This window comes from Marmota flaviventris, chromosome 5 (genome assembly GCF_047511675.1).
Source record: "Marmota flaviventris isolate mMarFla1 chromosome 5, mMarFla1.hap1, whole genome shotgun sequence".
NCBI classification, from domain to species: domain Eukaryota; kingdom Metazoa; phylum Chordata; class Mammalia; order Rodentia; family Sciuridae; genus Marmota; species Marmota flaviventris.
Genome location: NC_092502.1, coordinates 43,659,740 through 43,682,205, shown reverse-complemented (window position 1 = coordinate 43,682,205; position 22,466 = coordinate 43,659,740). Strand labels below are relative to the sequence as shown.

At 31.5% G+C, this 22,466-nt stretch overlaps 1 protein-coding gene across 2 annotated transcripts in view; it reads right to left on the bottom strand.

Annotated features, from left to right (window-relative positions):
- Positions 1 to 1,303: 1,303 nt before the first annotated feature.
- Positions 1,304 to 22,466, bottom strand: part of Ythdc2 (YTH N6-methyladenosine RNA binding protein C2) — an 83,139-nt gene continuing 61,976 nt past the window's right edge. The window contains exons 22-29 of one of the 2 annotated variants that reach the window (XM_071612193.1): positions 21,980 to 22,185; positions 21,463 to 21,658; positions 16,154 to 16,275; positions 14,082 to 14,374; positions 9,048 to 9,225; positions 3,764 to 3,967; positions 2,859 to 3,041; positions 1,304 to 1,455 (exon numbers count right to left, since the gene is read on the bottom strand). In XM_071612193.1, coding sequence (XP_071468294.1) covers positions 1,375 to 1,455; positions 2,859 to 3,041; positions 3,764 to 3,967; positions 9,048 to 9,225; positions 14,082 to 14,374; positions 16,154 to 16,275; positions 21,463 to 21,658; positions 21,980 to 22,185 — 1,463 coding nt within the window. In that variant the 3' untranslated portion in view covers positions 1,304 to 1,374. The remainder of the gene's footprint in view (positions 1,456 to 2,858; positions 3,042 to 3,763; positions 3,968 to 9,047; positions 9,226 to 14,081; positions 14,375 to 16,153; positions 16,276 to 21,462; positions 21,659 to 21,979; positions 22,186 to 22,466) is intronic. The other variant, XM_027941134.2, reaches the window with a different exon arrangement.

The following is a 22,466-nucleotide window of genomic DNA, read 5'->3' as shown; positions in this document are numbered from 1 at the left end:
TTCCCAGAGAAAGTAGAAGGGTTCTCAAGATTTTATGTTGACCCATGATTTTTCACTTCTTTGTTCTCAAATACAGAAGCAGATAACTTAGTTTTGTTTTTGTTTTTTGCCTTTAAGTAAGATTTATATCTTTTTATAACAATGACTCATATGAGAAGTACTATCAAATCTGTTGTTATGGAGTTGAGTGACCAAGACATTTCATTCATTTTTTCCTGTACCTCTAAATTTTCCCTTCAAAAAGCCTCTAAGGAAACTTCATCAACACTTCACAAAGACATCAAACTAAATACTGAGATAGCAAGAAATATGAGATTTGGCATTAGTGCATGTTTGCAAAAAATGGTAAAAATTCCCCACTTATTAAACCATAAATGCAAAAAAAGGGAGAAATTGAAAGATAAATGGAAGAAGGCATTTGGAATTGTAGTCCTTGTGAGCTTTAGTTTCAAAGACATATAGTAACCAAACTACCAATAACTGCTGAGCACTTTTTAAAATGTGTATAAATTTGTTTGAATTTTTAACTTGTATAAATCAAGTTTCTGTAACCAAAACAAAGTGGTCATAATTACTGTGTTCACAAAAGAGGTATGTGAAGGTTTTTATATGAGAGGAACAAAGGAAGAGGTATGGTGAACATCAGGATAAAACAGGCACATCCAGAAATGAAACTTAACACTTAATCTGATCTGATCAAAACCAGGAAGGAACTCTGCCTTTCTTCAGATATAACTGCATTCATAATCACAGAAAAAGAATATCCCTCCCTTTTTTCTTAATGCATCTGAGGTTAAAAATGGCAGAATAAATAGCCCTTAATTAACACCCACTATTTTTAGAATTTTGTTGTTTTTATATGATAAATATTAAGAGTTGTCTCCTCTAAAATGGTGCTCACATGTACTGATATATTCAGGCCTGTCCTGCATTAAAAAGTCATAAGCAAGTGTTGTAATGAAATCATTTAAAGAAATGTTTAGCTTCAAATTAAGTTTTTTAAAAATAATTACTGTTGTGCCAAATAGTTGAAACTACTACTATTTTATTCATTATAAACATATAATTAACATTACATAATCATTCCCAATGGTCACTACAAAAAACTTAAAAGATCCTTTTCTCTTATAAATTAAGATGGTAATTCTGAAGCAACACTCTAAACCAGAAAAACCCATTCATGGCTCACGCACAACCTTATCTCAGTTTTTGAAAGTCAGTGCATTCAGTGGTTATAATACATATGATGTTCTCATATGTATTATAAGAATTCTGGAAGAATAAAAAAAAAAAAAAAGATAAATAATCTGAAGGTCATCCTAGTGGTAACAAACATTGCCGTACTTGAAGTCAAGCATGGTATAAACCCAAGTGTCAATCAGTTGTGGTTTTTTCTCCCAATGGAAGGCGTTCCCATAACTGGAGCAACTGTTCACCAACTTGAGGTTCCAGTTCCTAAGTAAATGAAAAGTCAAAATAAATATAAAAAAGAACTGGAATGAAAATATTTTTTAGTCACCAAAATCCATACTAATAAGAATGTTAAAAAGAAATCACTTTAAATTTCATTTTTCTACCAGGACATGCTAAAATCCTATGGTCCACATTATTTTAATTCTTTGCTTTAAGATATATGAAGTAACCACAATCTGAAAATACCTCAGCTTTTGTGACAAAATGGACAAATTTTCATAGAGTTTTCCTAGGATTCTGTCTATCTAGAAATAATGGATTTTGTTTTGTTTTTAGAACAGATTTAGCAAAAGCACTCAACTTGAACTTCCAAAGGCTTATTGTGAAATCTAGCCTAATCAGATGTTCTCAGGTCTTTTTCAAGAAACTTTCTTATCTTAGGAACTATTTAAATTAAATTTATTTCAATATCATTATTATAAAATATTATGGAAGTGAAAAGAATGTCACTTTATAGTCCTCCGACAGCATGAGTAATTAAAAAAAAAAAAACTAACACCTTTCCCATGGTGATGAGAAATGGGACACAAAGACTCAAATAAATAATTAGCTGTGAGATCTTAGTAGGCAAAACTAATCTCCGAGTCTCTTTTCTTTTACATAAAATTTGACTAATAACTCCCTTTATTTCTAAGAACTAATAAGCTATATAAAGCAGCAAGCATTGGTGTTTGGTGCTATATGTTAATTCCCACCACTGGGATTGGCTTAAAACGCTCATAAACAGCATCACCAAGGCAAACAAAATGTAATAAAAACAAAGGTTAGTAGAATATTAAAAGATTGTTTATTCATGTTACATAGTTAAAACTGAAAAGAAGTTAAATACTATTGTCATTTAAGACTTAAATCAAATGACCTCAGGATTACACTCAGCTTTTTTTTTTTTTTCAAGTTTTTCCTTCTGGCAAGTTCTTTGTGGTTGTTATTATTGTTGTTCTTTTTAGATATACATGACAGTAGAGTGTATTTTGACATATTATGCATACATGGAGTATAACTTATTATAATTAGGATCCCATTCTTGCAGTTATACATGATGTGGAGTTTCACTGGTCATGTATTCACATATGAACATAGGGAAAGTTAGGTCCTATTTGCACTCAGTTTTAATCATTTCTTAGTGAGTAAGACAACAGAAACCTCCATGAAATGACTTTTTTGAAAGACTTCCTGTAAGCAATTACAGTAAGAAGCAAAATTTATGAAATGTTAAAAAAGCAATGAACTACATAAGACACATTTTCAATCAACTTTTACACCAGCTCTATTGTATATCAAAATGTTTTCCATGTACACATGGAATATATAATTTGTATTTGTACATTTTCTCCTCTAAGCACTAATAGCAAAAGAAAAGAAAATATTTAAATGCCAGTGTATACCTGCCCATCTCTGCTTATCTGTACTTTTTTGTTGTCATTCCAAGGATTTAGTAGATGGTGTGCAAATTGAAAGGGAAGGCTTTCTTTTCGTATCCACTCCACCTTAAATACTCCTCCTAGTCCAGCTGAGCCCCAGTCCTGGCTCTTCTCCTTTCCTATCTCAGAAGACATCCTGGAAAATCCCTGTAGGTAAAATTAGGGGGAAAGGGTAGAGGCAGGATGATATTAAAATATATAAATTTATCTGCTAAGGCTGAGTTTTTAAATTTTAAGGTAAAGATGTAATATGAAAGTAATGTACACTCAAAAAAACAACAAAAGGCCTACTTTTATAAGGATTTATTGCTAAATTTTAGAGGAAAGACCAATTCTAGCATAATTCCAAATATTAACAGTTTACAAATAATATATCAATAGTTCTAAGCCCACATTATTATATAACAAGTATAATCAAACCTCTTAACTTTTATTTCTAAAAATTATAATGAATATCAAATAGCAAATTCATTATTTTGTAAATTCAGATGTATAGTAAAGTCAAGAAGAGTTACAAAACATGGTTTCTTCATTATTAATACTTTCTTGGCCTATTTAATTTAAGCATAACCAAAAGGTCATGCTTCTCATTATTTTTAATCCACAGAGAACTAGTAATCTAAAATTTTCTTCAGAAGAAAAAACTGTTCATCTAGAAAAGCTGTTCATCTAGAAAAGACAAGGCAAAAACAAAGAGATTCCAGTTCTAGCACCCCTTGAAGAGATGTAAAACATTCCTAATCCTTAATTAAGAAAAAGGCTTTTCTTGCCTTATGATGCAATAAAAAGCCAGATTTTGTTTTCTTTTTATCTGTATGGTGTAACCTACAGCCAGAACAAGCTCATTTTACTGTTTCAGGATGGCTCACCTGAAAATGTCCAGATCCTTGAACAGAAAATACCAAGTAAACCATGCTGCTCTCCCAAAAGGCTCGATTTAGCTTCCGCTCATTACTAGGGGTTGTAGACCAGATACCTTTTTGTTGAGAAATTTCAAGGTTTCTCAGATTGCTACTCTTCATTATGAAGTATCGAATAGGCATGTTTGGTCTTGGTGAAGGAGATTTTGAGCCCTATAAGAGAATGCATAAGTTCTTGAAAGGTAAATTGACCTTTCAAAACCAATGGCTCCATTAAATAACATCTTCAAAAACAAATAAACTTAATATTTTACCAAATATTCAACAAAGGCAAATAGCTCTATCATGCCTGAAAATCTACACAAGGCCCAATCAAATTGAAGTTAAAGAGTCAAAAACAAGTACTCATTTTCAAAGCATACAAAATGCCTTGTCAGGAAAGTATCCTGGATTATCAACTTTGATTTATATTCCATTTGAATTTCCAGAAAATGCTTTAGTGAACTTTCAAATTCTGAAAGCAAAACTAAGATTACTCCAGCTTACTTTTGGAGGCAGTTTCCAGGTAACAAAGAGAAGCTCAAAAGAGTCTAGTAGTCTCACTGAATTGCAAATGCAGAGATAAGAGGTTTATAGACCAAGATAGCTATAATTTACATGGCAAGGTATTAGATGGAAGGGAGTTGCACAGAAAGCAAGCTCCAGAGGAACTGCATAAAATTTTAGCTAAGTACTAACCAGAATATAACTGAAGGGGAAAAAAAGATATGCTAGAGCTAGGAAAGCAATCAACCAAATAATTCCCACAGCTCACACATGGCTGGTAATATATCATGTTATCTTCAGCCAGAACAGACACGTCATGACAGGGCACAGATGCACAAAAGGGTCACAACTTAGTACCAGAACTAGATTAATACTAAAATGAAGACTGCTGTGAACCTACTCTAATACTGTTTACAATCAAACCACAAAAGAATTAAATTGATTGAAATTAAACTATATAACAAAATAAAAACTAACACTAAGGGAATACAACAAAAATCTACCAGCGAAACAAATCGATAAGAAATAGAAAGAAAATGGAGAGTATGACCTACAACCAGGGGGAAAAAAAAAAAAAAAACAGATATGGCAGATTTAGGAGACATGAATTTAAAAGAAGCTATTATAAATGTGTTCACAATGTTCTAGAAGGCAGAAGAAGTCATGAACATTACTAAGAGAAATAGAAGCTATTTTTTGAAGACTCAAAGGAAACTTCTAGAGATAAAAATATATTTGAATACACATTGTAAAGAATGAAAGGTAGGTAAGACACCAAAATTAAAAATATCAGTAAACATAGGGACACAACAATAAAAATATCCAAAATAAAGCAAAAAGAGAAAAATGACTGAAAAAAAACTAAGAGATTATTTCTGACCTGCAGAAAGAAATCAATTGTGTATCCAGAGTTCCCCAAAAGAGGTTTACCCTTTTGGGTAAAGAGATGAAAAATATGTAAAGGTATAGTAGTCATAAATTTCTAAAATTGATGAATATTATAAATATATAAACTAAAAAACATAAATAGAACCAGACCAAGTCATATAAAAAAATCAAATTGCTGAAAATAAGTTAAAAAGAGGAAATCTTAAAAGCAGTAAGAGGGGCTGGGGATGTGGCTCAAGTGGTAGCGCGCTCGCCTGGCATGCATTCAGCCCGGGTTCGATCCTCAGCACCACATACAAACAAAGATGTTGGGTCTGCCAAAAACTAAAAAATAAATATTGAAAAACTCTCTCTCTCTCTCTTTCTCTCTCTCTCTCTCTCCTTAAAATTTTTTTTTTTAAAAAAGAAGTAAGAGGGAAAAAGACTATACTAACAATAGTAAGAATGACAATCAATTTCCCATCAGGAACTATGTAAAGCAGAAGAAAATGGAGTGACTTCTTTACAGTAATGAAAGGAAATTGCTGTCAACTTAGAATTTTCTACACAGTACAACTATCTTCCAAAAATAAAAAAGACTGATATCAAAACTATACAAAGATAACACAAAAAGATATTATAGAACACTATCCCTTCATGAACAAAACTCACGTAACAAATTTTTGATTTAACAAAATCAAATCCAGTAATATAAAAAAGATAATATCATGATCAAGTGATGTTTAAACATAATCAATGAAATCTACCATATTACCAGACAAAAAGGAGAATTATGCTATCATTTCAGATAACAGATGTAGAAAAAAAGCTCTGAACATAATTCAACACTTATTCACAATAAAAACTCACAGCAAACTAGATCCAAAAGTCTTACAATTACATCATGCTAAATGATAAAAGACTTAATGTTTTCCCCCTAAAATCAAAGCAGAGAAGTCTGTTCAACATTTAATTCAACATTTTATTAGAGGCTCTAGCCAGAAAAAATGAGGCCAAAACGAAAAAACAGAAATCAGATTAGAAGGGAAAAACATATAACTGTGTTTATTAACAGATAGATGGCATTAGCCAAGCACAGTAGCACATGCCTATAGTTCAAGTTATTCAGGAGGCTGAGGCAGGAGGATTGACATGAGCCCAGGTAACACAGGAAGACCATGTCTCCAAACAAAACAGATGGCATGACTATCCATGTAGAAAATTCTGAGACACTTACATAAAAAGCTAACAGAATAAGTGAAGTAAGTAAGGTCTTCAGGATAAAAATACACAAGAAACCTCAGAAATTAAAATTTTTTTAAAAAAATCAATCATGCAAAAACATGAAATACTAATAATAAATTTAACAAAAAAGTTATAATATCTGCACTGAGATCTATAAAACGCTGAGGAAAAAATTTTAAACATATAGACAAACATACCATGCTTCTGAATTAAAGACTTAAAACATGTTAACTATTGATTTGTTTCAAAGTATCTATAAATTCAATGCAATATCACTTGAAATACTAAAAAAAAAAATCTGAAAAACATGGAAGGCTTTCTTGAATTTACATAAAAATATGAAGGACCTAAAATAACCAAAACTATTTTTAAAAAATGAGCAAACAGACAAAATATTAACCAATATCAAGATTCACCATAATGTTATATAATCTAATCAATGTATTATTAGCAAACGGAGAAAAAAATGTGAGAAAAAACATATATGTGCACGCGCGCATACACACTCACACACACACACACATATAATCTCAGTGAAACTGAACAGAGTTCAATAAACAGACCCCAAATTTATTTTTTACATAGGCGCCAAAGTAATTCAATAGAAAAAAAGGTAATGTTTTCAACAAATGGTACTGGAACAATTGTATAGGCAAAAGTCAAAACATGATCATAAAGAAAAGTTAACTTGAAATAGATTATATATCTAAATGTAAGAGTACCAACCATAAAACTACAAAATTTCTAGAAGACAGGAAAAATCTTTGTTATCTTGGGTTGCACAAAAAATAGTAATCATGAGGCTAGGGTTGTAGCTCAGCAGTAGAGTGCTTGCCTAGCAAGCCCTGGGTTCGATCCTAAGCACCACATAAAAATAAATAAATAAAATAACGGTATAAAAAATTATTCATAAAAAAATAGTAATCATAAGCAAAAAGTGATGAAATAGATTCAATCAAAATCAAAAAACAGGAGCTGGGGCTATAGCTCAGTGGTAGAGTGCTTGCCTAGCATGTGTGAGGCACTGGGTTCAATCCGCAGCACCACATAAAAATAAAAACACATAAAGTAAAGGCATGTTGTCCATTAAAAAAAAAAAATCAAAAACATTTGCTCTTTGAAAGACACCGTTAAGAAAATGAAAAATCAAGTCAAAGATTGACAGAAATAAAGTTACAAAGGAGATACAACTAAGACTCATACACTGAATATATACAGGAAATTCACTCAATAAAAGACAACCAATAAATAATAACAAAAAAATGAACAAAAATTTAAATAGACACTTCCCCATGGACTATATACATAGGATAGCAAATAAGCATGAGAAAAGATGCAGAATATCATTAGTCACTGGAGAAATACAAACTAAAACTATAATGGCCTATCACAATACATACCCTATAATAATCAAAATTACAAGGACTAATAAAGCCAAGTTTTGTCAAGGAATATAGAGGAAATGGAAGACTGCTGAATAGAATGCAAAAATGCCATTTTAGAAAATATGAGACGGTTTCTTGTAAAGTTAAGAATACCTTTACTATTCAAATCAACAATCCTATTTCTAGGTATCCAGTCCAAAATAGAAAACACATTTACATGCAGACTTGTATTCAAATATTACATCAGCTTTATTCATAATAGCAAACAAAAAAACAAAACAAAAAATTAGAAACAACCCAAATATCCATCAACTGGACAACTACCCAGAAATAAAAGTAATTAATAATACACTTAGTAATGTGGATGAATTTCAAAAGCATTGTATTAAATGAAATAAATCAGACACAAAACTAGGAAATTCTAGAAAAGGCAAAGCTCAAGGGACAAAGAACAGTCAGTGGAAAGTTTCCAAGGCCTAGGTTGATGGGAATGTTTTCTGTACATGACTGTGATGCAGATACACAATTATGCATTTGTTGAAATTCACTAAATTGCAGTTTACATCGGAAAATTTTATTATATGTAAATTATACTTAAAGTATATTAAAAGAAGACAAAAAATTCAAACCCTAAGAATGCAAATTCAGAAAAACATTTCTATTCTTTCCATTGAATGAAAGTGTTTTAGCAAACATTTTCAACAAACCACAAACCCCTAATCAAATACTTACTTAATCAGGTACTCAGGAAAGTTAAAAGTTAACATATTCTGAACATATAAATAAATTCTATTACAATATTTTTAAGTGATAGTTTTCAGTTCCTTAAAAACATCTCATATATCCCTATCCCTAATCTATCTTCTCCATTTTATTTTTTTAATTTGTATATTTTAATATAATTATTGAACTGTAAAAATCAAATAATGAAATGAAACTTTTCAATTCTGTAATTATAAACCAAAATTATTTTAAATTAAGACAATCTTTTGTTCTTTGTTTTAACCCAAAAGCTTCTAAAGAAACAATGAGCTGCCTACCTATATGACATTAATGAATCGTTAGTCTTAAAATAAATTATTTGGCAAGCAGGAAACTAAAAAACATACTCAAAGTGTCGCCAGTATGCCAGCCTCAATTTTTCAGAGTTGATAATTTAAAAAATAGAAATGTTTATAATTTTGAAAAATATGTAACATCAGTAGTGCTACAAATGAGTTCCTTACTACATCTACTTTTAGATACTTTACCTTCCCTGAAGATGGAGGAGAAGGACTAGCACAAGGACTGGGGTAACTACTGCTGTCTGTAGATTTCACAGAAGATTGATCTGATCGGTCATCAGTGCTTCGTTTAGGATGTAAAATTCCTCTATCTTTGTACTTTTGAGGTGGGTGTAATGCTGGAGATGGAGATTTCATCAATACTCTTGAGCAAGGAGGAAGCAAATATCAATTATATTTAAGTTTGTAATACAAAGCTGATGCTATTTCAATCAAAAGTCCCAATGACATTATGATGTATGGAATAGTATTTTTTAAAAGGAATCTAATTTTCTATTATGTTTACAAGCTCAGAAATAACGGAACTTGGCTGTGAAGTATAGCTCAGTAGTACGGTGCTTAACTAGCATGCATAAGGCCCTGGCTGGATCTCCAGCACAGGAAAAAAAGAAAAAGAAAAAGAATTAGCTGGGCTATATGAGTATACTTTAAAAAATGAATACTGCTTTGACTTACTCCAAGCCTCGATTGGCCACATTTTGGCATTATGCCAAGGTTGAGCTCGTTCCTCCAACCCCTGCTGAGATCCCTACAGCTATTCAGAGCCTGAAAAAAATAGTCAATAGTGCTCAAACTGGTAGCTTCAAACAGCTTACAGTTAAGGGGAAAACTCATTTCTAGAAGTACTAAAAGGAAAAGGCTCAATTTTCTTATATAAAGGAAGCTGTGCTAAATGGTTTGGTGGCTACTGAAGTATGGATGTGGTTTTATATCGGAGAGATCATAGGCAAGCGTGGCATCGTTGGCTATAACGTTTGAAGACCTATCTTTAACATCTGATTATATTTGATTTATCATTTGAGTTTTCTTGGACCATATATGATCAGATTGCTATCTGAATAAAGATGTATCAGAATAAGAAAAAAAATGAAGTAAAATATACATTTTAAATGATCTATTAAGATCAGAAAGGTTATTAAGTAAAATAGATTTTAAAAGCCTACTAAAATTACAGTGTGGTAAAGTGAAAAGAATGCTGGACTAGAGTTAGGAGATACAGATTTCTAGAACAGTACTAAGTTTACAACAAACACCATGTGATCCTGAGCAACTCTCTTATCTGTGCTTTAATTTATCAGCTAAATTAAAGGATTATTCGAAGTAAACTCTAAGATTCTTCTAATCAAAGATTCTATGAATAAGTGCCACAACCATGTCACTCAGAAATTTTACAATTTTTTTTTTTTAAAGTATGAGTCTTTGTGGTACAACCATACATTAAGTATTTCCTGGTCACAATATAAAGTTCACAACATCACCTATAAAATATTCTTGACAAAACAGTGTATCTAATCAAGCCTTGACAGATAGCTTCCAGTTTACACAAAATACACAGAGTATAAGAATAAATGTTGCCAAGAGGAAACAAAGAGACAAACCAAGAATGTGGGGTATCTCATAGTGTCAGCGACCTTGACCTGTTTCTTCAAAAAGGTTGAGAAGAAATGCTCTAGATCACAACAGACTCAAGAAACTTGAAAACCTATTAGTATAATCAATTCCTGGATGTGGATTTAAATAAATCCATAGTTTGAGATAACTGGGGAAATGTTAATTTTGAGGGGATTGGTGGCTACACTTCGACTGTACAGAAAAAAAAAGTCTCTATTTTTAAGAGATGCATATGTAAACACAGAAGGGTAAAATGGCAAGATGTGTGGGATTTACTCTGAAATATGTAAAGCAAAAAAGAAAAGAAGCAAGAACAAAAAAGCAAATTTTTTCAAACGGGAAAATCTTGGAAATTGTTCAAGCTAGACTATGGAGGTCACTGTGGAATTTCTTTTCTGTGTTTAATGATGGTTATAATAAATATAAAACCAGAAATACAAGTCTTCAATAATTCATAAGCTTCACTTGTCTTAAAATTATAATTACTCTGTCTTCAAAACAAATTAAAGGAGCTTATCCCCATGTTTGCTTCTCTTAAAATATCTTAGAACAGGATTCTTTAACAAATGAAAGAAAATGGCTAAAAGCCTAAAAACATTAGCAATAAAATATATAATGAATGCACATATAAATTATTAACAAAAAAATATAAAGTGTAAAAACAACTCTTCAGGTATATTTTTCTCTAGTTAACTGAGGTCCAATTAATCACCTTGTTACAACCATCATTCTTGCCCTGGAAATTAATGGACCTGAAAATCCAGTGACAGAACCTAAATGAAGGTAAAATCTTATTGAAATTAAAATGGTGGGGGCTGGGGATGCAGCACAGTGGTAGAGCGCTTACCTAGCATACTCAAGGCCATAGGTTCAATCCCCAGCTCTGCCAAAAAGAAAAAATTAAAATGATGTTGTCAATGGAACTAAATGCCTAGTTTTGTGATTTTCAAATTGGTCTTGTGCTCTGAGAAGGATTCTAGCTTTTCTCTCATGTATTCTTTCCCCAAAAATTTCATTCAAGAAGAAACAAAAAGTTCCCACCAACCTTTCACCTAAATTTTCATTTAAGAAGATTCTCATATAGATACAGTGGCAAAATTATTAACTTATTAATAGGAAAAAGGTTTGTCCTCTATCACCAAAATATTATTTATAAAATGATATTTTAAAAAATAACATTGGTATAATTTTAGGATGAAACATTGGCAAATGCTATTATTTAACAGTTTCCACATCAAGAAAATTTCATTAAAAGAAATTGTTACCTAATCTGTTACTCCCTTATAGTGAAAATTATAACTATAAATACCTTTTCCTAAGAAGCAATCCACTAATTTTATAGCTTTTCCATTGAAAATAAATATTCCTACAGTAAAACAGTGATTACTAGAGGCAAGAAAGGTAAGGTGGGGGTGGAATGAGTGCAGCTTAGAGGGAGGTTTGGCTTACTGGCACCAGAACAGATATTAATTATAAGTTCTAGTGTTCTACAGTACAGTAGGGTTGACTGAAGTTTATAATAAGCTATTATATATTTTATAAAGACTTAGAAGAAAGGAGTTTGAAGGGTCCAAACACAGAAATGATAGGAGATACAAATACTAATTACCCTGATTTGATCATTATATACATTGTTTCAATGTACTGAAACATTGCATTCAAAGCCCAAAATATGTACAATTGTTATGTTTTAATTAAAAAGAAAAAAATGCTTGGAAAACCAAAAGATGAAATAAATCTACCTAAGAGTCCTCACTCTATTCTTCACCATGCTACATGAACTCAAGGCCTTATCTATTAATACCACCAAAAGTCAAAAAAAAAGTGAAATCCTAACTGGTAAAAGAATGAAGAGTGGCAGGCAGCAACTTGCAAAGAAATGAAAAAGGTTGAGGCTAATAGCAATATCACATTTAAACAACGAATTTATAAAATAACCAGTTTCTAAATTATACTTTCTAATTTCACTTATTTTCTCTATTTCCCTATTTTTATTAAAATGAGCATGTATTGTTTTTATAAATGAAAAAAAAGGAAGCTTTATATATAAAGCTTCTAAGCTTAATTTCTCATGTCTAAAAATGTATGTGTGCCAGTATACAAATGCATTTACACACATATACTTAAAAGTGCTGCTATGGGACTAACAAGTTTTTATAAGGATAACAATACCACATAACAATTTCTATGGGAATGATTTCCCACATCCTAAACAACCAGTCTTCAAGAAAACTTCAGAACGATATTTTCAAAAGTGGGAGTGTCTTAAGTAGAAAATGCACTTTTTGAGTCTTTTTCTCAGTAGGGTCTAGACCAGAGAGAAAGGTTCAAGCTTATACATTGTAAGGTTTCTTAGAAAGTGGCTGAATTATTCCTAAACAACTTGGAAATCAAGTTTTTTTTTTTATTTCTCTTTCACTGAAGTCTTAACAGACAAGTTTTATGCAAATATGCAAAATCTAATCAAAAGAAGATATTAAAAACTCCACCTGAGCCTTGAAAAGTGTGTAAGCATCACATACCATTATTTATGGTTTCAGTTTTTTAACTATGAAATCATATTTTTACTACAGAGACTTTCTTCAAAAATATCAAACTTTGCCTCATCAGTAAGATTTATTTGTCAAATAATCAAATCGAACAGGGCAGAATTTTTTTAAACTGATATAAAAGTAACTAAAATTTGATACCAGCAAACAGCTCCATAACCAGAAATATTTCTGAATCATAACCAATGATCATTATAAACACTATTGTATTACTAAAATGCATTTTTACATTAAGAACTTCTTTTGTGTGTGTGGTGCTAGAGATCAAACACAGAGTCCATGCACACTAGGCAAGCACACTACCACTGAGTTACATGACCAACCCAAGAACTCTCTTAGTAACAACCATTTAATAAAATCATGACACCTTATTAACAATCATTTAAGAAATTTGGCACACATAATTGCAAAGTACTAGAAGCAACAAAAGAATTTGGCACATGTAACATGAGAACAATTTTTTTTACATGACAGTAAATTTGTAGCTTATTTATTATAATGCCTTTCCCTATAAAATGCAAACTCTGTGAAGAAACAGATCTTATCTGTTTTGTTCTCTGCTATATACCTTACACCAAGGACAACAGGCATTCAATGTGTCACTGAATGAGTAAATTAAGTACTTTTATGTATGCTAGTCAGCAATACTGTTACTAAGTAAGGCTTATGGGAAAGTTGTTCTTTAAATGGCCAGAGCCATTTATTTCTCACTGCAGAGAACAAGAAAATGTCACTTGATGTATATCAACTAAAATACATAATTTTTAAATGTTGCTATCATTCCTAAGAAATCTTAAATTTGTGAATTCCAGAAATGAAACATTGGAGTTTTTCCTGAAAAGAATAGCCTTATTAGATAACTCATAAGTATCAGTAGCTTAAAATCCTTCATACAGCTTAACACTTGTTAAAATTATATTTTACAAGTATAAAACTCTGTTTCAGTCATATTATAATCTTTTTATGTAACCTAGATTTTAAGAAAATAATTATTAAATACTATAAATAATTCATTTTCTTGGAGAAAATCTCCTATTTAGATAGAATGTCATAAACTTACCTTTCTGCAGTAGTAGACTCATCGGAAAATTCATTATCTGCTGAACTTTTCCTACTATTATTTGATCTCCAAGATGATGCCAAAGGAAGTTCTTCTGAAGACATAGGTCTTGGCCTTTGGCCAATCCCAGATGGTTGTTGTAAACCCGCTGACTGTTCTTCAGTACTTAGAACGGCTATAATCGCTCTTATGGTAGCTTCATCAACTTGAGACCAAGGTTTAGACGGAGCTCTCATTCGACGTAAAAATAAGCTATGCCACTTCTGTCTCAGTTGCAGCAATAAACTGGCTGCCTATAACAAAAGTTTCCTCCATTCAAATAGATATAAGTAAAATTCATGTAACATATGCAAGATACTTATTAGCTAAGGTCTACAACTGTTTCCAAAGAACATATTTTATACTTCACACAATTTACTAATGTCATTAATTTTGTTGCATGAATCAAGTGAAATCTCTCGTTCATCATATTCTAAGCTTTTAAAGACACACAATCAAATCAAATAGTCTAATAAAAAAGACAGTAAACATTGGTTATGGTATAATGTAATCATTACTGAAGATGTAGTAGCAAAGCAAATAAAGAAAAATACACTTAATTCTATTGATGTCATACTTTAGTGTCTGCAGAACATCCAAATGATGGTGCCCACAAGGCAGCTGGATCATTGAAACACTTAAGCTAGAAATACAAACTTGGGTACATCAGTGCATACACGGTTACTAAAGCTACGCATAAAGACAAGGTTTGCAGGGATTGCGCAGAGAGTAAGAAGAAAAGAACAAGGCACAGAGAACTAGAGAATTTAAAGTTTAAGGTACAAACACATATGTGTATATGTACAAACACATATAGTAAGTGAACATCTTTAATTAAGTATACCTGGCATATAATAAAAGGCATATACATAAAGCATTTTTAAAAAGTCAATGAAACAACTCCAAAAGGAATAACAACAGAAGAAGAATTAAAGGTTAATGTGACACTAACTAATGATTAAAAAGTTGAGGCAGAAGTGAGGAAAGAAAAAACTGGAGAAGGTCAGATTTACAAAAAGGAGTTATTAACAGTGTTGATTATTAACGGTTATCAAAGACATACTGGTTTTGACAACATGGAGAAGACAGCTGACTTTGGCAAGTACCATTTCAGTGAAAAAAGGGTTGGTAGGAATGGGAATGCAACTACAGTGGGTTGGAATAATGAATGAATGCATGGAAATAAAGTAAACCTAGCTCGTGTTAATCACTGTTCACTTGGTTGAGCCCCAAAATAGATATAGAATGAGCTTTAAAAGTACAAGTGGAATTAAGGGAAGCCTTTGTCAAAAAACTTTATAATTTGAAAAGATATATTTATTCTTCCCTATTCAGAAGTATATGAAAAAAAGAAAACAACATATTCTCATTCAGAAACAGAGTTGTCCAAAATAAAGGAATTCTCATGTAACCAAATGCTCAATATTTTCTTACACATATACAAATATTCAAATATTTCTAATATGGTTTGAAAGCTTTTGTATCCCCTCTAAAAATTAATGTTGCATTATTCACAATGCAACAGCATTTGAAGGTGTGGAACTGAAGAGATGACTAGAAAGACATGCTCTTACAAAAGGGGTTGATGAGACAGTTTATCCCTCTTGCACTTCCACCTTTTGCCATGTGAGAAAACAACATTTTTGTTGTCATTTTGGTAGAAGAGAACAGCCCTTACCAGCACCTAGATCTTGGATTTCACAGCCTCTAGAAGTATGAAAAATAAATTTCTGTTCTTTATAAACTATCCAGTAGTAGTACTTTGTTACAACAGCACAAGTGGACTTAGCCAATAACCATAAATACTGAGATACACCTAGGTTTTTCAAGTCCTTTGCTGGGGCGGGTGGGTTTTCTGGTACAGAAAACCATGCACGAGCACCCTCTTAAAACTTAAAAAAAAAAAAAAAAAGCTGTATTCCCTGATACTAAGGGCTCAACATTAAAGTTTAAATTTTTATCATACTGTAGAGCAGAGTAGTTCACACTCACTGAATGAAAGAAATTTTTATTCTTATTAAAAAGCAACTTACCTCTGGCTCTAGTTTAAAATTGAGCCACTCATCAAGTTTTAAAGCCGCCAAATTAGCAGTAGTTCTATCTTCCATTTCACTGTCACTACTGTCATTGGGAATGCCATCCGCTGCTCCAACACATATTGAAAGAATAAATAAATTTTACCATCTTATATCACAGCAAAACAGTAAACAGAATAAATACTCTTTACGTGAACAAATCCTCCTGACATACTAACAATTTGTATGAGAACTTCTCCAAACCAAACAGATCATAAATTGAGTCACAATATTTGAAAAAAGAAAAGGACATTTTAAAGATTAAAATTTCTTTTTTTTTTTTCACATTTCAATAGAATATAGATTCATTTTATTTATTTATTTATTTTTAATTTTTTATTGTTGGCTGTTCAAAACATTACATAGTTCTTGATATATCATATTTCACAATTTGATTCAAGTGGGTTATGAGCTCCCATTTTTACCCCATATACAGATTGCAGAATCACATCAGTTACACATCCATTGATTTACATATTGCCATACTAGTGTCTGTTGTATTCTGCTTCCTTTCCTATCCTCTACTATCCCCCCTCCCCTCCCCTCCCCTCCCCTCTTCTCTCTCTGCCCCCTCTACTGACATTCGTTTGTCCCCCTTGTATTATTTTTCCCCTTCCCCTCACTTCCTCTTGTATGTACTTTTGTATAACTCTGAGGGTCTCCTTCCATTTCCATGCATTTTCCCTTCTAAAGATTAAAATTTCTAATCACAATGTAACAAGACAAAATTTTAAGACATAAACTTAAAAATCGAATCACAATTTTTAAATAACAACTGGATGAAGAAGGAACTATGAACATAAAACAGGTATGAAAAAATTACATATAAAAAACTATAGAAGATAATCAAAGCAACTCATATAAATTTACAGGGTTCGATTTTAGAAAAAGAAAAAAGAAAGCTACACTGTAGAAAAACAGCATAAAACCCAAAGAAAAATGGAAAAGAAAAAGACCGATGCATTAGAAAGACAAAATAGTAGTAATAATTAAAATAACAGTTAAAATTTTACTCCAGTTATTTGAAAATATTAATGCACAACCCTCTGTAGATTTAATAAAGAAAGCACAAATCCTTCTAAAAACATCAGCAATCAGAAAAAATCATAAAAATACTAGATTATTCAATAATAACCTAAAAAATATACTATGCATAATTACAGATTTTAAATCTTCAAAGAAATTTATTATATTCTTTTTTAAAAACCACTAAAACCAAAGAACAAGAAATAGAAAAACCCAAATCTACTTGAGGAAAAATATTAAATATCCTTGAACACCAAGTATCAAACACTTAAGGAAGCAAGTAATGACTAGTTCATTTAATGAGACAAATCTGAACCTAACCCTAAAACCTGATAATACCTAAAACCTAAACATACCTGAATGTATAGAAGCACACACCACACAAACCCTATATATTTAATAATTTTAAATAAAATGCTAGAAAAATATTCATCAATGTAATAAAGTCTACTTAGTCCAAGGAAGGTTTATTTTCAGAAAAAATAACAAATTCAATGAGAAAAACCTACATACCATATCAGCAGGCTAAACTAATTCTAACTCAAAAACTATTTTTAAAATTCAGCACATTTTGCTAGGCACAGTGGTGCATGCTTGATATCCCAGCAACTCTGAGAGGTTGGGGCAGAAAGATTGCAAGTTCGAGGCCAAGCTCAGCAACTTAATGAGGCCCTAAGTACCTCAGTGAGATGCTTTTTCAAAACAAAATAGAAAAAAGGGCTGGGAATGTGCCTCAGTAGTAAAGCACCCCTGGGTTCAATCCCCAATACCATCCACCCTCAAAAAGGAAAAAAAAAAGGAGCACATTTTTATCAGAAAAAAAAAAAAAAAAAACCAGAATAATTCTACCCTAATTTAATAAAATACTATTAAGGCAAAACTCAACATTATAATCAACAGTACAAATTTATAATTTGAACCTTTAAAATTCAATAAGACAAAGTCAGTCATTAATATGGTTTTTCAAAGTCTGGAAAAGAAAGAAAAGAAAAAAAATATTGGTAACAAATGAATTACCAACCAAAGGTGATATAATTTAACAAACAGAAAATCCACTGGATTATAAGAACTTTGTGAATAACAAGGCAAACAAAACATATTAATGTCAATAACAGTATTTCTATTAAGAAAGATCAGCAGGAAAATGACACAGAAACCTATTAGCCATAACAAAAAACACCAAAAAAATCTTCAGAAATCTTCCCATCTCCTGAAAAAAGTTACCTAGGGAAAAAAAAAATGATATTGCTAAACTTAAAACAAGGTACAGCTAAATAAAACACTCTCAACTTCCTGGAAATAAATACTAAATAAAAATCACAAAAGAATTGTTGCTTGCAGAAAGGAGCACAAGAAGATGACTAGCAAATATTCATTCAAAAAACAGCATAATTATAAAAGAATAAGCTTAATAATGAAAGCAAAGAGTTACAGGTAGATCCTCCACTAATAGATACATAACTTACTATTAAGCAAAAATACTAAATGAAACATATAATGCACATATTATTTATTTATATACAGAAATGTAAAAGAACAGGAACCTTAAAGATGCTAAATTTAATACACAATCATGCAAATAAAAGAATACATAAGGATACGAAAAGAAAAAAAAAAAGGATCCATAAGGATTATTCAATAAATGGCACAGATAAGGGGAAAACACTGGGGCAGGGGGCTACATTTTAAACTACAATCAACCTGGTTAAAAAAACAGATCTTAAAATTATAGAAAACAAAACAAAACTTATTACTTCAATAGAGGAATAAAACTTTCTTAGCTTTGAAAGCAAACAGAAAAGACTGTTTAATCTGAATATAATAATTAAAATACAATATATATAGTAATAGAAATTATATATACTATATATAGTAATCAAAACAAAAAATATACATAAGGCTAAAATGTATACTAGACTGCATTAAATATAATAGAAAAAGGGCTAATGCCTTTAAAATCATAAAACTATGATTCAATTTTTTAAGAAAATATCAATAATCGATAAGTAAATGAACAAAAGGTAAAATACTCAACTAAAGGGAAATAAACTAACACATGGAGAATTCTTTCTTTTGGCAGAAATAGAATTAAAAGTAAAAACAAATCTTTAAATATTTCATTTTTAAAACAAGTACCCAAAGATGGCATAATTGCAAGAAAATTCACTTTTAATGGCCCTAATATGACTGATATTGTGGAAGAACCACAAATATTTATATGCTTTTACTAAGCAATTTCCACTTCAAAAAATTTTAACCCAAGGAAAATATTAAATGAATGAAAGTAGGATATACAGGTGAAGGTGTTAAAGTACCAGTGCCTCCACTTTGTATACACTCTAATGAGTTACCTCCCACGCTATTCCTACTCTTTCCAAACTCAAACCATCCAATGAAAATGTTATTGTCAAAGTCAACAATAACTACCACACTGCCAAAACAAAAAAGAAAAAAGAAAAAGAAAAAACTTGAAATTTTCAGTCCATACCTTTTTCAATTTCTCAAAGTAACAGTCAACCACTCTTTTCTTCAAACATATTTACATCCATCACTGGGCCATTCTTTCTTCCTCTACTCTAATTTACACATTCTCTTCAGAAAATCCATTCTCACATCTTTAAATATCATTTACAACCTGATCACCTTCAAATTTGTATTATCTAGGCCTTTTTCCTGAGGTCCAGGTAATTATATTCAATTGCTTTCTGAAGAAATTTCACTAAGGATGTTTTTTAGTCATCTCAAACTCAACATGTCTAAACAGAACTCTTGGGCTTTTTCCCTACACAACCTGCTCCTCCCAGTTTTTTGAATCTCAAGTAAGTGGCATCTTTATTCAGCAAGCTACTACAGCCAAAGACCTAAGAGTTATACTTTGGTCTTCCCTTTCTCTTATCAGCTACAATCAATCCAGCAGTTACTAGCATCTCCAAAATAATTCTGAATCTACTTTTCATATTAGTGGTCACCACCCTAGTTCCCAGCTATCATATGTCATAAGAACACTGCAAGGGGCTGGGGTGTGACTCAGTGGTAGAGTGCTTGCCTTGCACACATGAGGCACTGGGTTTGATCCTCAGCACCACTATAAATAAATAAACAAAATAAAGGTGTTGTGTCTCTCTCTATATATATTTTTTAAAAAAACACTGCAAGAGCCTCCTTTCTGCCTCCACTCTTCCATTATTAGCCCTTAAGCAACCCTTCCACTCACCCAAGATGATCTTTTAAGAAAAACTTATTATGTTACCCACTTTCTTACTTAAAATCCTTTAATGATTTCTCTTCCACTGACTACAAATCCATGCCTTCCTTTCAACATTATCTCACTGCCCTCTACCACTGATCACTGTGCCCCAATCACATAGTCTTTTTTTCAGTTCCTAGATCATTTTCTAGTGTAGAATCTTGAGTTTTCCATCTTCCTCTACCTGTAGGACATTTCTATTTCTTCATATGGCTGGATGCTTCTCAAATGTTAGGTCTCAGTTTAAATCTCATTTCCTCAAAGTAACTTACACAGGCTCCTTCTAAAGGAGGTCACCCCTAAAGCAGTCCTCTTTTTATTTTCCAGATTGCACCATGAAGATTATCATTTATTGTCTGTCTACCATGTCTACTGTTAAGTCTGGAGGACAGAACTATCTTGTTTTCTATTAAAGCTTCACGATTAGCACAGTAACTGACAAATATGTACTGAATCACTATATATAAAAGTTCAAAACCCTCAAAAGGCCCAATTGAAAATGAACCTTTTATATTCACTATGCCACTTCAATGAAATAAAATATTTTATAGTTATTAATATGAAATACTAAAAATGTGTTAAATATTCTAATTCAATAAAATAACAGAATACCAAAATAATAGTATGATGAAATAAAATATATTAACAATTAGAAAAAATATAATATTAAAAAGCATTTATATAGAGATAATGGGATTATTAGTAATTAGGCTTATTCTTTTTAAAATTACTTTGTTAAATTATCATTTAAATTCAAATGAAAAACAAGCTTCTTCCCATCAGCAACATTAATAAAAAACACACAAACTGATGTCAAGTTACTTCAGAAACCAATTTCAAGCATAGTAGTACATTAGTATTTCCTAATTGTCTCACTATAGCAAAAGTGAGCTACTTCTACTACACAAATTTTTGCAATTTCACAATTTTTATTTTAGTAAAAAAAAACTTTCATTTCAAATATACATTTTTATTTCCTTCATAATACACTTACCTCTAAAGGATGAAGGTTCCTGAAGAGCATTACTTGCCAACCTAGCTGGTCCACAGAATACCAACACAGTGACAGGTGTCACTGCTGAACAACATCTAATATTAGCTATTCTATGAGCTCTAGTCATTTCATCATAAATAAGCCAATCTGTGGGCAGTGCCTGGATTGCTGCAGCTTGACCATTAGCTGGAGGAATCTATTTGGAAAGTAAATCAAAACACTGTTAATTGTATTACCTCTTAATTTACAGGGAATGCTTATAAATGTAAAAAATCCCTTGATGAAATAGATGTATGTTAGTACTCAAGCAAAAATTAAAGCTACTTATTGATCATGTAGTTTATATAAAAGTCCTCATTACTGTTGCAATTCTAAAATTCAATCAAAATTTTGTTGCAATGTTTATACATATATAACTACTTTCTTAAAGCAGGCGGGTATTTGGAGTATTTTTCACTAATTTTCAGTTACCTAAATTAGTTTAACTCAAGGCCTAAGAGCATTAAAAATATTTTACCTTTTTATACTGAGGCTGACTGAGAACTGAAGTAGGATGAAATCGCACTTTTTTCTCCTTTGGCCCTGTCAATACTACATTCTCTCTGTCCACATGGACTAAATTAGGATACATGCCTGCCACCAAAGCAGCTTTAACAACAGCCCAGTTCTCAGAGTTTGTGTTAACATCTCGAATGTCACCACCACCTCGTGCTCTCACAAAACCTAGAAAGAGGAAAAACACCACACCAAATTTTTCTATGGTGCAAAAGATACTTGAAAATTTGTGGGTTTTTTTACATAAAATTATACAGCTCATATAAATTTAATGGTATGCAAATAACACAATTAACAGAATCTGTTCTAGAAAGTCTAAAAATACAGAACCAATATAGAAAACTTCAGATCTTCTCAAGTTAGATTAAGCATAGTATTTACTGGGGCCTAAGGGATTTCTTAAACTGCACTATCTTGCAATAAAGTTCTCTATCAGCTGCTATTAGAAA